The sequence below is a fragment of the Aulonocara stuartgranti genome (genome assembly GCF_965226115.1).
Source record: "Aulonocara stuartgranti genome assembly, chromosome: 14".
NCBI lineage: Eukaryota > Metazoa > Chordata > Actinopteri > Cichliformes > Cichlidae > Aulonocara > Aulonocara stuartgranti.
The window spans coordinates 19854153-19869205 of record NC_138950.1 but is presented as its reverse complement, the minus strand read 5'-3'; the positions used below and the strand labels follow the sequence as shown (position 1 = coordinate 19869205).

General features: G+C 40.6%; 1 protein-coding gene across 11 annotated transcripts in view; it reads right to left on the bottom strand.

Moving 5' to 3' along the window:
• Nucleotides 1-14746, bottom strand: part of elna (elastin a) — a 54542-nt gene extending 39796 nt beyond the window's left edge. For 8 of the 11 annotated variants that reach the window (XM_082502827.1, XM_082502830.1, XM_082502834.1 and 5 more), the window contains exons 1-2: nt 14425-14745; nt 700-768 (exon numbers count right to left, since the gene is read on the bottom strand). In XM_082502827.1, coding sequence (XP_082358953.1) covers nt 700-768; nt 14425-14500 — 145 coding nt within the window. In that variant the 5' untranslated portion in view covers nt 14501-14745. Of the gene's footprint in view, nt 1-699; nt 769-14424 lie in introns of all 11 variants that reach the window. The other 3 variants (XM_082502837.1, XM_082502828.1, XM_082502829.1) reach the window with 1 other exon arrangement.
• Between the last annotated feature and the right edge of the window lie 307 nt (nt 14747-15053).

The window sequence follows — 15053 nt, the reverse complement described above, 5'->3', positions numbered from 1 at the left end:
TTTAGAGAAAAGACGCTTTCTTCAGGCAACCTTTGGAAATGGTCACACTTCCTCATGATTAATTATACGCATTTGATTAGCAGCACCTGGCTCCTCCTTACCTTATTAATTCTTCTGGAGGCAGTAAGAGTGTGCTTTGACAGGACTGCATGAAGTCATGTGAAAACTTTCTTTTTCATATGAGTGTATATTTTTGAGTACATACAACAAGAGAAAAGGATGATTACATGTCACAAACATGCACATTTTCACCCTTGAAAGACTTTTTGGGTTAAATATTTACTCAGTTTCAGACTTTCCAGTTTATGCTTTTGACAGAAACAGACCCCTTAGGTTTCAGTTATAAATAAGAACGTTAAATCTGTGTGAGCCACTTTCAGTCATTTGAATCATCAGTGCCAAGACTTAACTATCAACTCAGCTTTGAAGTTTGATGACAAAGCACTGCCAAGCAGAGTGCTATGTTTCTCGTATTCTTTTGCACATAATACTGCAAGTGTCTTTATTTTGAGTCAATTGCATGTTCACATTGCAGTGATTCTTATACTACTATTTCTTTTAGTTAAACTTCTGCTCCACGGTAGTTCAATGTACCTCTCATACCTTTTCTAAAGAGAAGCAGACTTTGTTTATAGTGGCTGCGTTCTGGATGTTTTTTTGTTTTTAAATTGTGCAGACACTGGGTGGATGCTCTTTTACCTGGAAAGAATCCAGTTCCTGTTCCACCGCCTCCTGGTCCTAACCCAGCACCAGGTGGTAGATACACACCTGGAGCACAGATCAGAAAAAGCAAGAAGTTATCTTCTATCACAAACACATGTGACACTAACTAGAAATATGGGCATGCAGCCATTTTTTTTTTAAAAAAGCACATTGCTTCTAATAGCATTTCTAAACAAATAGCTCATTTATTGGACAAACACTCTTAAACACTTCCATCATCCGTGACCCATTTTAAGTCCACCCTCAAAACTCATCTGTTTAAAATTGCCTATTCTTAAATTTCTGTATGTTTTAACTTTTATCTTCTATTTTTATCATTGTGTATATTTCCAGTTTTTATCTGTTGTACAGTGTCCTTGGGTGCTTTGAAAGGCGCTATTTAAATAAAATGTATTATTATTATTATTATTATTATTATTATAAAGCAAAAATGGAATCCGTCCTTGGTATACACATCCGCCCCAGGTTGCAGAAATTAAATGAAACGTGCACACAGCCGCTGCAGCCGAATCCACAGTGAAAGGGAAACTATAACTTTGATGAGGAGAAAATTCAAATCGTTTTCATACTGATGAGGTACTGCAGTTGGAAACTTTCTTTCTGAATCCTACTGCACCACTCTGGATACCCACAACCCCCACCTGCATCCCCTAGCCTTATTTTTCGGCTGATTTTTGGCTGCAACTGTGAGTAACTCCTGAGATGGTCGTTCTGGATCCCAGACATGGTGGCCTCATGTGTGCAAGGAACAACAAGAGAAATAAAAAGAAATGGAGACTTAAAAAAAATGACTGCAGTTGTTCTGGGAGGACTAACAGCTAAATCCAACGGGACCGGTGAGCTAAAGCCAAAATTACAAGTAATATTTTTTGAGGGGAAAACCTGGTTTATATCACAAAAACACAATGTAAATGAGAGAATGTGGCTGTAAGACCACTATGTTTAATGGCTCTTATATGTGTTGGAAGGCAATTTAATTTAAAACACATGTCAAAGGCGTTCATGTGTTTATTAGAGAATACACTTTGAAAACTGGGCTTTCGGTTCCGTCCACTGGGTGAGGCCATTAGAAGAGGAACATTACAAGGTATTGCTGTCCAAGCTGGATGAATCGAAGTTCATCACACATGGCACAAAAAAACAAAACCAAAACCAAAACCAAAAAACCCAGCCCATGCATTTTATCGAGTACGCCAGATTGAAGAAAACGCTAACAACCTGTGACATATTTTTGATTTGTGCAACTATTATCAGTTTTGCAGCTGAGGCTAATAAAGCAGTGCTAATCAGTGGGGGGAACTAGTGAAGTGCACAGTCCTAGAGGATGATGCAGGAACCACCTGGACTGGAAGAAGAAGATATTTTTTAACACACAGCTGGATTATTAAATTACAAGCAAATTATGTATGAAAATCTTTAATTTAAATGTACTGATGCAGCTGTAAGTGGTTTGCAGTGAAGCTATGGACAATAGTGTCACACTCATTCGGATACTTTGCAACTGTGCTGATAGTTAAGGGATAAACACGATTTTTTATGATGAAGAGATAAAATGTTGTGTTGGGCAAAAAGTAATGCGTCAAGAAAGGTCTTATAACCCCTGTGGTTGTCTGCAGTGTAGGACAAATGATAGGGTCTCTCTTAACTTATCCTCGCTGGAAGGATCAGAGTGCTGGACTGATCACATTTCTTGAGGTTTGGCCTTACAGACTGAAACAAAAAAGTGCTTTGTAGTAATTTGAAATGCAGTGCACATGTTTGTCAGTCTCCATTAGTTTGCCCATGCCCGTGGCTCCATGGCATAGAGCTCAAGTGCAAGGCACTACACAGTGGACGCACAGTTATTGTTCTCAATCTTGCGCCTTCATTTAGCAATCAAAAGGAGGATTTCCTGTGCTGGCATTGTAAGTGAGGCAGGACGGACTGCAGGTCTGCTCCAGTTTTCCTCCTGCTTAGAATCCAGTCGTGCTACTGTACCACATCCACAGAGTGCACCGGGTTCACCAAGACCGTGCATCCAAATAAGGCACAAACTGACCTCTGCCAAGTGCCCTGACCTACGTCAATAAATTTGAAGATTTCTTCATGATTTTCTTAATCATCACCATCATCATGTGCTTATGTTCCTCATGAACTCAGCCAGGTCATGGGAATGTGTTGGAATGTGTGTGGAGGACAAGACTGACTCGGAGAGCAAGCAGGATTTAGACTGCACAGTCAAGTTTTCTGGGTGTTTGTGACGTGCATGGTGTTGAGAAAAGAAGACTGGTGGCCCCGCAAAAGCCCCTCTCCCCCTTTTTTTTTAAGAGTAAAAGCTAAAAGGTAATCATAACAAATATAATTTTATGTGTAGAAACCTTCTTGGTACAGGTTATCTCCACTGGAACAGAAGAAGTTGTGACAACTTCGGATAAATAAGAAGGGGAAAAGAAAATATTAATAAATTACTGGCTGCTGTGTAGGGAGAAATAAGCTTTCTTGGTATCAGTTAAATGTTAGTGACTGTTACAACCTAAATAGGGTGCACAGACTGTATTTTTTTCTGTAGGGTGCTCTGTGCATATTAAGAGGGTGATGATGTACATGCACTCACAGGAACCCTGGCAGCAATTTTGACTTGTCACCAGTTTCACTTTGGACTTGAATGTGGTCCAGCTGTGGGACTCTTAGTCAATGGTTTGTCAGTAAGCTAGTCATCAACAAAGTACAAAGTTCATTATCTGGGGACGAGATCCTGAGACTTCCTGTGGTATTTTGCATGCTAATCACAGAAGACGATGTTAAGATTAAAGCACAAAATTCTAGTTTTCTCTTCATAATGGAAGATGGAGCTTGCCTCAGTGTGGTTCACCACATTAAATAATTAAGCCTGCCAGCAGGAATAGCTATTGCTGCATCACTTTTGAGTGAAACATAAAGGAGCAACATTTAGAGCAATCACTCCACCCACCACAAAGGCAAAGACATAATAATTCGCCACTTTCACCTAACATGGTGTCTAAGGGCCTGCCAGATATGAATCACCCTTACGCCACATTTTGGAGGCAGGGGGACTGAAGACAAGCAATGAAACCTGTCAAGAGATGTCAAGAAAGTTTTTGATGTGGTGTAGCCAGTAAACTAGGCGACTCTGAGCTACACTTCAGTAGTTAACTTTGCAAAAAATAAAGACAGAGAAGGAAAAGAAGTCACTTTTGTACTCTCTGTAACCCTCAGGATAATTGCAAACATCCAAACCTCACATCCAAATCTACACAGACTGATCAGTCATAACATAAAACACAGCCTATTATCCTTATTTTCACCTCCATCATTTGATTCTTGGACTGTACGAGAGGATTTTTTTCATCATTTACACAATAATTCCTATCCTGAGGTTTTGGTGCACACAGCTTATCCACTGTCTGAAATAAGCTGGTTTTTTTTTTTTTTAGCACTTTAAGCAAACATTCTTCTGATTGGCTGCCTCTGATTAACAAAAGCGCAAGCGGGACTACTGTGTGAGATAGACCTCAAGCATAGTTTAGTCTGTCTGTGTAGGTTCTTAGTCATTCAAGTCATAGTAGTCTATGGAGTTTAGAAAGAAAGTGACTGGATGTTAATTAATTTTCGTGATGATGTTTCACATCTTTATGGAAGCCTGTTTCCACCACAAAGAAAAAAAAGGATCCATAACTCGAAATTTTGAGAAATAGACTTAACTCGAAATTTCGACTTATTAACTCGAAAGTTTGTCTTACTAACTCAAAATTTTGGAAAAGTACCTTGAAATGTTGACTTACTTTTCTCAAAATTTTGATTTAATAATTCGAAATTTCGAGTTATTAAATCGAAATTCAGTAATCTACATGAATTACGTAATTTCTTTGTTACCCGGAAGCTGAAGCCCTCAGCTACAAATGCTACAGCTAAGGTACAAGTATTACAGCCAGTCATGAATGCACAAAGTGTGGCTTCACAAATGACGAATTCCTTGTGTTATTAGCTGAATCACATGGTGTTACTATCAGCAAACGTACTCTCGATCCGGCTTCGAGTGCGCATTCCACGTAGCTTACTGATGGGCAGAGCTTACTCGAAATTTCAAGTTAATTTTCTCAAAATTTCAAGTTGATAAGTTGAAATTTTGAGTTATGGATCGGGATGGGTATCGAAACCCGGTTCTTGTTGAGAACCGGTTCCCACTGTTTCAATTCCTTGGAATTGTTTGCCATTTTTGCAAACAATTCCCTTATCGATTCCAGTCGCCCCGAATAATGTCACCACGTTGCGGAGCGTCATTTACCTGGCAGGAAACATGGCGGCTCAAACGCTCAAAAGTTTGGTTATACTTTACGAGAACAGATGACAACAGGGCAACTTGCAATACTTGCAAAGTAGATATTTTCATTTAAGGGAGGAAACACTACGAATATGCAAAAGCATTTGCTCACAAAACACACGATAACCTTAAATAAATGTCATGTTTTTAATTCTGCTCCGGACTCATGAATCTCAACCCAGCAGCAGCGGTAACGTTTGCACGTCCTCTCCCGTTAATGCGGCAGGTAAATAATCAACTAACAGTGCATATTATGTTAGCGCGATCTGCCTTATTACAAAACCTGCCATTACTGTGCATTTAGGTGACCATGATGAGAGAGACAGAGTCTGGCTGGCTCAGATGCTGGCAGCTCTCGCTGCAGTCTACCGGTAGCGTCTCCTTGCAGGCCAGGATAGACGAATGTCACCGAGCAGTGACTAAGTTTGTGGTAAAAGCCTTGCATCCATTTGCCACAGCAGATGCCCCCGATTTTCGGTAAGTGAATGTGTTTAATTGTAGGCAGGGACATTACTGGATATTCTTGTGTAATTGCCACAGAACAATTTATGTTATACTTTGTTATTGCTACAGAAGAATGTTTATTTTATTATTTTACATTTACAATTTTTTTCCTGGGGACCCTGTGACACCCCATTGAAGAGCCGTAGGCTGGATCTCTTAAGATCTCACTGTTGGGTTTGTAAGGCCATGTTACTCCTAAATTTCTATCTTGTTCAAAGAGAAGATATAAAACAAAGTTCTAAGCTAATCGACCTTAGTGTTCTCCTTTTTTAAAAAGAATCAATAAAGAATCGAATCGTTAAACAGAATCAAAAATGGAATCGGAATCGTGAAAATCTTATCAATACCCATCCCTAGTTATGGATACTTTTTTTTTTTAGTGGCGGAAATGGGCTTCCATACCTCTCAGCTAAGAGGCTTCTTCAGTTCTAAAACCAAATGGTGGATAGTCCCAGGTATTTATACCCTAGTGGGGATTGTCACTTTCCTAATGGGGAAAAGAGGATTTTTCACCAAACCCACATACACTCCTGTGCAATCCTCCAAGAGCTTCTCTGTGCATCGCTGGAGGAGTATGCTTCTGCTGATTGCTGTTCGGCTAACACTGGGGCCAGAACAGGGAAAAGAGCGACAAGAGAACTGGGAAAAAGCTTCAAAGATCTAAAAATTCACCACAGAAAAAAAACAATGGCTGCAGTGACCTCCAGTTTGCATGTCAACGTATCCCTGTGGAAGATACTGAACCTCATGTTGCTCGCCGATGCATCCACCAGAGCTTAGAAAAACAAGTAGATGTAAAAAAAAAAGTGCTTGTATGAATGAGTGGAGTTCTCTGCAGCTCTGCCAGTCTAACAAAATGCTCACTAGGTTAATTGCTGATTCTACATTGGCCGTACTGTAGGTGTTGATGTCAGAGTGAGCGTGTGTCTTTGTGTTAGGCCTGTGTCAAATAAAGGACCTGATCTGAGGTTACCTAGCCTCTGGACCTATGACAGCATGAATAGGCTACAGCTAACTCATCACTCCTAGCTAAGGGAAAAACAGCTAATAAAAAAAGTTTTTGGATAATCAAATTGTGGAGTGGTCCCTCTTGCTGCCAAAACAACTCCCAGTCAGCATCATAGACAGGGGAGACAGGGGATCCATAGGGCTATCCTGCGCTCCCTGACACTGGGATATAGATTGTGGTGTGGGGCCTTTCTGGGTCCAGCTTTTTCTGATGTTTCTCACAGATGCTCAATTGGAAAGGGATTTGGAAGTTTGGAGGCCAGGTCAATGCAAGGACCTAAGATTCCCCAGCAGATCATTGTACTGCAGCAAAATGCTCAACATTATTCACTTCAGCTACAGGGACCCCTGTGAGTAGCTTAACACACAGTTCTAGACTGTGTTGGTGCATTTATGTATCCCATTACAACATGTAGTGTTCCTCACCCTGTCATGTATTCTGTTATTTTAGTGATTGGCAACATTTCCTAGACTCCCTAAGAGAGGGACACGTTTCTTACAAAGGTGTCAGAAGTGTCATTAGTCAGATTTTTGAGATGAGTCTGTGGTGGCCAGTGCGATCCTCTATGCTGTTGCATGCTGGGGGAGCAGGCTGAGGGTCGCAGATGCCAACAGACTTAATAAACTGATCCGTAAGGCCAGCAATGTTGTGGGGATGGAGCTGGACTCCCTCAAGGTGGTGTCGGAGAGGCGGATGCTGTCCAAGATAAAGACAATGTTGGATAACACCTCCCACCCACTCCATGACATGCTGGTCAGTCACAGGAGCACGTTCAGTGAGAGACTGAGATTACCGAAAAGCACCACTGAACGACACAGGAAATCATTCCTGCCTGTGGCCATCTCCCTGTACAACGCATCCACTTAACACACTGTTTGCTGCTACAGCTACACATGTTTCTTTTCCAACTATTTATTTATAAGTGACTTATGTATGTATGTATGTATATATATGTATATATTGTACTATTCTTAGTTAGCGTATTGTCTGTCTTGTCTTAATGTTGGTTTAAAATGGAGCACTGTAACAAAAAATAATTTCCCCCAGGGATCAATAAAGTATTCTGATTCTGATTCTGATTCTGATTTTTATTACTTTTTAAAATAGCCACTGTTTTATAAGACAGTTTCTTATCGGTAGCTCAAGGCGCACCACTTATTTTAAATGTTTGCTTCCAGTCTTATATAAATCACAGCCAAGTTGCAGCTGTGTGGAAAAGCTCAACCTCACATTATTTATATTTTTACATTATGCAAGGAAAATAATACTTTCTAAATTTGTGTATCAGCAATGAGGGTTGCTTCAAGCGTGAAAATCTTGTCAACACTTGACATTCAAACTCTGACGAGAGTTGATTATTTCGTTTCCAGGGAATTTGCATTTGCATTTACGGAGAACAAAGAGGACAATCTGTGAAAAGCCTGAAGGCTTAGATAGAAATCATTTTCACACGCGTCCACATATGTGGACGTAGTGTTTTGGGTTTGCCTAATTCCCTTGTTTTGAGTTTCATTAAAATGACGTAGTTCACTAGACACAAGCTAACAAGTGGAAAGGCCCACATCCAGATATGTTTAGCTTTGCCTAATGTCATGTTTTGAGTGTCAGCCTGGAAATTAAAAAGTGACATGTTTATCAGCTGTTCAGCTGGCAAGATAATTTATTTGATGTATTGCCTGAGCATCAAAACTGGCAGCAAAGCCTTCCATTGTAATTCATGAATTTATCACATATTATAGCCTAAGTGGAAAATGTACACTGGCTTACACACTTGATTTTTATGAGGATATGGGTTACTGGGCCCAAAAATAATGACTGGCTCGTAGTGAAGGTAGGAAATTGTAAGTCAGATCTTGTTTTGTTACTAAATCAAACCAAAGCCAATGACAGTTTTTTCCATAGTACCACCCAAGTTAATGGCAGTTTTTACAATTGCTCTTTGAAAGATCTTAGTCTTACTTCATTTACAACAAGCTGGGTGAGTAATGTGACATTTCCCTGACCCTGTGCTGTGGCTGTTTAATAATTGGTCTTTGGAGTTGATTGAGCAATTTGCCTGACTTGTGCATGAAAAACACGCTTACGTGTGTGAGTACACACACACACACACACACACACACACACACACACACACACACACACACACACACACGTGACCTCGTAAACAGTTAATGAAGGCATTCCCTTTGTAAAAGGCTTACAGAGCCATTACCATTGTGTTCACAGTGCATAGTTTGTGAAGTATTGGCAGATCTGGACAGTGTTTACATCACATTTACACGATTCTGCGCCTGTATTTCTATCGCTTTAGATAAAATTTCAAAATGTTTTGGCAAACTAGCAGCTGTTTGCTGTATTCACATCATGTATCCAAAACCGCTGTCCCAGAAGAGGAGGTTTGGTTCTCTCTTTATGGAAAGCTCTCGTAGCGCAACCCAAGGAGCACTGCAGTGAAGCAAACACTGCGGTTCCTGGCACTCTTACATCTCCTGTTATCAGACACATGACAGCTGGCCAATCAGTCAGTCATTCCACTATTTTTGCACTATTTTCCAAAGCATGTTGGAAAAATGTGAGAAGCAGTTCAGAAAATGAAAATTTTCAAAGTTAAAATCTATGTTAGTCTCACCCCCAAATGATTTCAACTTCCCTTTCTACGGTTTCCCATCTTGTTTCAGTGATTGAAGCGAAACACAAGCATGTGGTGAGCAGAATTTTAACAACTCACAAGACCAGATTTCAGTCCTGTCAGGGTTCACCTTCTGGTGGCTCTAGTGTAGCTTTCTACTGGAAGCTGACAGGGTATCATTACAAGATTAGGAAAGTCATGCCTTTGAAACCAAACATGGGTTTGGAGCAGCTGCTGTGGGCTCTCCTGTGTGAGGATTGCAAGCGTGAGCATTACGGAGGAAACTGGGCCGTGGTTGGAGATAACCATCAACCATGTGAAATCACTACAAGCTAATGGAACAAGTTGTTCATGTTGTGACTCCCCTCCAAAATCTGATTTATGTGATTGTTGGTTCCACTGGTTGATACAGAGTTACAAATGAAATGTTAAAAGGACCATAAATGACTAAAATCATTATCCACTGTTTGCAATGTTCCAAAATGTGTCCCCTGCATTTCTTTTGACTTGGTAAAAACCAAGTTAACTGATGGGACACCTGAACATAACACCACTGTGAAGTGTACCAACTAACTGGGCAGCTGTAGCTACAACTGTAGCTGCCTCCACCAGTGTGTGAATGTGAGAGTGAATGAATAGTGGCATTGTAAAGCGCTTTGGGTGCCTTGAAAAGCGCTATATGAATCCAATCCATTATTATTATTATTATAAAATGTAGTTTAAGATATGAAAAAGTTTTGTTTCTCAAAATGTGTTGTGCTTTGCAAAGAAATCCCCTATAAAGTAATGAAAAGGAGGGTTTTCACAGGACCCACCGCAGCATTTCAGTCATATTTAGGCATAGACTTTGGCTCATTGCAACACTTTTGTTTCCATTCTTTTGTGCTTGGGATCACTGTCCTGTTGCATGGTCAATTGGAGATTAGGTATCGGAATTTCAGGAGCGGGACCACGCCTCCAAACATGCTCCTTCCAGTTCTCATCTATATAGGTTCTCCCAGTTCTACAAGCTGTTCATTCTCGTTTATGTGCCCCACCCTCCCTTACCTTTTCAATTCTTTAACTTCTTCACTTCTATTTAGTACATGGGGATCTGCCAGGCCCAGGAGCAGCAGCCAGTCCCCTTCGAGACTTTCCCCAAATTGCAGCTCAATTCATGTCCAAGCATTCACCTTTACATACTAAAATGCTGTCAAACTTAAAATCAGGACGTGGGTCCAGCTAGTGAAATAATGGGTTTTAGCTGTCGGACAGACGGCCTGACATTTGACTCTAGAATATTTTGTTGTACAGAGGAGTTCATGGTCGACTCAGTGACTGCAAGGTGCCCAGGCTCAGTAGTTGCAACACAAGCTAAAATCATCATCTTTCCACCAGGACTGTGATTTTTGTGCTGATAGCTGTGTTTGGGTTTTACCAAACGTGGCGCCATGCATTATGGTTTGCAGACCTGTAAACCTAAGCTGTTCAGGTCTGAAACTTTAACATTGAATGTACTAACTGAGGCATGTACAGTCTGAGATGTTGCTCTTGGGTTTGTTGCAGTCTCTCTGAGGATTGCACAGGCTGTCCTTGGTGTTAACTTGCTGGAACTGATCACAATGCTGGAAGATGGCATTGTGTTAACACACACACCTGAATGCTTCAGACCAGCAAACTGAAAAAACTTCTGCTTTTATAGACATGCTGACATTTACCCCCCCCCAAAAAAAAAAAAAAACATCAATCACAACACAGGATACATTGTTTCACCGCAGAGGACTTTGATGATTTTGATTAACCTCATGTGATGCATTTGATTAAAATTATAGTTTATTTCCATTTTTTCCTCATCAGCTCATCCTCTTTTGTGTCTTTTTAAATAAAAAATAGTGCTGTTGTGGTGTTTGTTGTAAACCTAAAAGAAGGTTGTTGTAAACCTAAAAGAAGAAGTTGGACATCAGCTGCGGCCGAAGATGAAAAAATTCCTGACTGGAGCCACTTCAGATTGCTGGCCCGGTAAGATTGCACCTACCAGCTCGCAGCCTGGTGAGGGCTGCTTGCATAGTGGCTGGAATGAATCATCGGAGATAATGTGCCTCTTTGTTGAACACTTGGCACTCCTCGATTGCAGACCAAACATTTGACTGGAAGATACTCAGACTGACATTTACACACAAAGAGTAAGAGCTAAACAAATTATTGATATGTTTTTGTAGCAGTGGTGAGAAGTGACTACTATCCAAAATCTGTAGGCATTTAAATCGTAACACATTGGGTTTGCAAAGCAGTGAGTCAGAGAAAGAATTGGTTTCCATTAAACTGTGTGCTGGGTTTATAAAGTCAAGACTGGTAGTGAAAAAAAAGAAGTGCAAGAACTAAGAGGTTGTTCCCTGGATATTAGCAGTGCATTATTCTTCAAATTACATAATGCGTATTAAAACAACTCATCCATCCCTAACCTCTGCTCCGATTTGTGTAACCTTCTTAACAGTAGTTATGATAAAAGAAAAAAAAGAAAGAGCGATAGGAAAGCCAACATGTTAGTAATCGCTCCTTGCTTTGTGCTTTGATGCAGAGAGTGACTTTGCAAAACCTCTTTGATGTAAAACATGGATGGAATTGTACAATTCCCTAACACTTTCTCAGGAAATGCGCCAGAGTGGGACATGTATACATGGAATAAAAGTTCTTTCACAATAACAAACCAATCAGTGCTTGTAACTAAACAGCTTCTATCCAAATGTGTACTGAATGAAGTCACCTTGCTGGAAATTACACCAAACCGCTCAACGTCAACAAATTAAAATGCTTGTGTGGCTCCAGCTAGAGAGAAACAGAAGAAGAACCTTGTTGGAAAAATCTCCCCCCCGCCACCAAAAAATCTGCATCTTGTTCAGACGGTACTTCAAATAGACTGCTTCAGTAATTGCAGAGTAGAGCTGTTGAGCGCTGGGAGCACCTATATGTCACATTAATCCAGTATACTGTGGTTGGCAACCCGCGCCACCAGAGGAGGGATTAAAGCCAAAGAAGTGTTCACAGCACATGCTACCAATAAAGTAGTGCATCGAGTTTAGGTACCCACCAGTAACTCTCAGCTACTGCTGCATGTCAACACTGGTGTTTTGGCTTTTGCATGGCAGTCCACTCTGCAATGCATTTAAGTTCACCTAGAGCCAGGCGACTGGCACCGATTAATGTATTATATTCCTCGAGGCTGATCATGACTAATGCCAAATGAGTGGAACTGGCTTCCAGCAGCACTAAAGAAAAAAAAAATCCCAAACTCCTGAATTCTTTGGACACTTTGAAGGAAGAAAACTACTTCCCCCCCCCCCCCCCCTTTTTATCAGAGCTCAGAGCCAAGTCCTGCCAATCAGAGTTGTGCCATTAACTCTGTCCTTGTTTGTCCTTGAAGCCAAGCTCAAAACGTGGCACAGGCCAGTTAAATTGTTTTATGGTCTGTGTGAATGCAACATATGGACTGAGGTACTTGAGATACTTAAAACCATAGCTAGTGTTCTATAGGACGCATTGTTTAAAAAGCTTCAAGTTGGTCCGCCTCTTTCATCACATGAGGGAGATCCAAACAAACAAACTATAGTAACTGTATGTTTCCTCCAGTACCATTTCTCATTTACATTTGTTGACTGAAGTTATTCAGAGAGGATTGTCAGTCCACCATAATTCAAAGCGTGAATTTGTCAGGCACAAGAGGCATTTTCTGGGCAGAACCGTTAAATGGGTGGATTGGGTGTTAATGAGGTTCGTGTTACTCACAGATAATTTACCCTTGGACTGTGCCCAGAAGGTTTTTTCAGGTTAGAGTGCACAGACACAGATGGAACTAGTTTGAGCACCACAGAAATGTTTGAAATGGATAGATTCAACACTCATCTTGAGATCAAAGTTGCGCTGCTAAGCCAATATTGATATTTGCTGGCTCCTTTACCTGCTATATATTTTTCATGAAAGTATCTCAAAATCTCCATAGAAATGCGCCTGGCACCGAAAAGACATGATGGATGTGCCATGAGGCAGAACGGATAAAGAAATTCTACAATCAGATGAAGACAGCTAGAAAAAGTGAGACTTTACATGGACAAAATATTTATTTTAGGACTCTAGCAGCATAGCCATAATGCACCTAAAAGTACACTTGGACACTGGGAGATAAGGAATATAAACAGCTGTAACTTTTAAGCAAATAAATACAACAACAAATGGACTACAGCATACCCAGTCCCAGATGCTTGACATGTTTTCCAGTTGGGGACTGAATAACTCAGAATCTCAGCCAAATCCCAGACTAAGAAGCAATCAAAGCAATGCAGGCAGAGAAGAGAAAGCAAACTCACTAGCTGAATGATAGTGGGAGGCAAACTCTCTCCCTTTCAGTCTGAAACTGATAAGTCTCAACAACAAACTGCACTTGAAACTAGCTCCTCGGTTCTGTACACACATGCTACAAGAGCTGCAGAAAGCTTTTAGAGTCACTCTCACATTCACTCTGTCCAACGCAGGAGTTCATCAGGAGTGAATCAGAAGTATGTGTTTTTTCCTGAGTAGAAAGAAGAGCCAGCTGGAGCCTCCTCTTACATTTTTTGGATTGGATCTGCAGCCATATAAACATAAGCACGCATATGGATAGGTGTGCACACAGGAGCCAGTTCAAGTGTTTGAAATGCACTAAAACACATGCATGTGAAGCGAGTTCGGAGACTTGAGGGGCGTCTTGTTATGGTTTACTTTTAGATTGCACAATAATAATGATGCAATAGGGGAGTGCAATCATTAAGATAAATATGTGGCATTTAAAACTTAATATTTAAATGCATGGGACAGAAGTGTGAAGTCATAGACAGCATGTACGTGCACACTTTTTGCGAACATGAAACATAAAATAAGAACTCTTTTCTATATAGATTGTATTGTGGGAATTAATAAAAATCAAATGAGCAGCAGTCATCAATAAATTAGCAAACCAAGCATACTAAGCAATATAATGCAGAGCTCTTTTTAAATTAACATTTTTATTTTGCAAAAGTTTAACATCCGATGCAAACAATATCAATTTTAGTTATTATATAAAGCCTTTATATGTACTTCTTGCTGCCTTGTGGCTAATAAGCATCAGCAGACATTTTGATGACTGAGGATTTTAAGTTTAGGAACAAAACTTTTTTGCACCTGTTCTAAACCTTTGATTGATGCAGCAATAATTATGACTCCATTCACCTGCGGTTATGCACTTACCTCCTTGAAGAGAGGGTTGAATCAGTGCTAAGAGGAAGAGTCCACAGAAGAGCAACAGAATGTTTCTGTTAGCCATCTCGCTCCAAAATGCACCACCCCTCTCCCGATCAGCTGGTTTTATTCTCTTCTGGCTAATTACCACTAGCCCCGAAGTCTCAAAGAGTGATGAAAAAAAAAGAAGCAGGGGGAGGGTGAAAAAAGGGAAAAGCTCAACGTAATTATGAGAGGGCAAACACTCTGGTTCAGTGGATCACTTTGCTTTATTTCCTCGTCTATGTCTGGTGTTGCTGTTTTTATTCTGGTCACTCCTGCCAGCAGCACAGACGCTCCTGCCAGCAAGGAGAGGGAGAGAGAGAGAGCGAGAGACATACAGGCAGATACAGAGAGGGAGAGGGAGCAAGAAAGACCCCCATCCAGAAGGAATTGAATTGACTGCCAAGCATTTGCACGGATACAGAGCATACTTATTTGTTACAGACTGAGGAAGAGCAAACAACAAACCCAGATAATTACCTGCGCTTTGTGGCTTTAATTTTCAGCTTGTTGCTTTTCAACACTTGCAGTGCCACGATCTTGCAACTCTTTTAACCAAGCAATCACAAAAACCTGAGGATAGAGGGTGAAAAGAA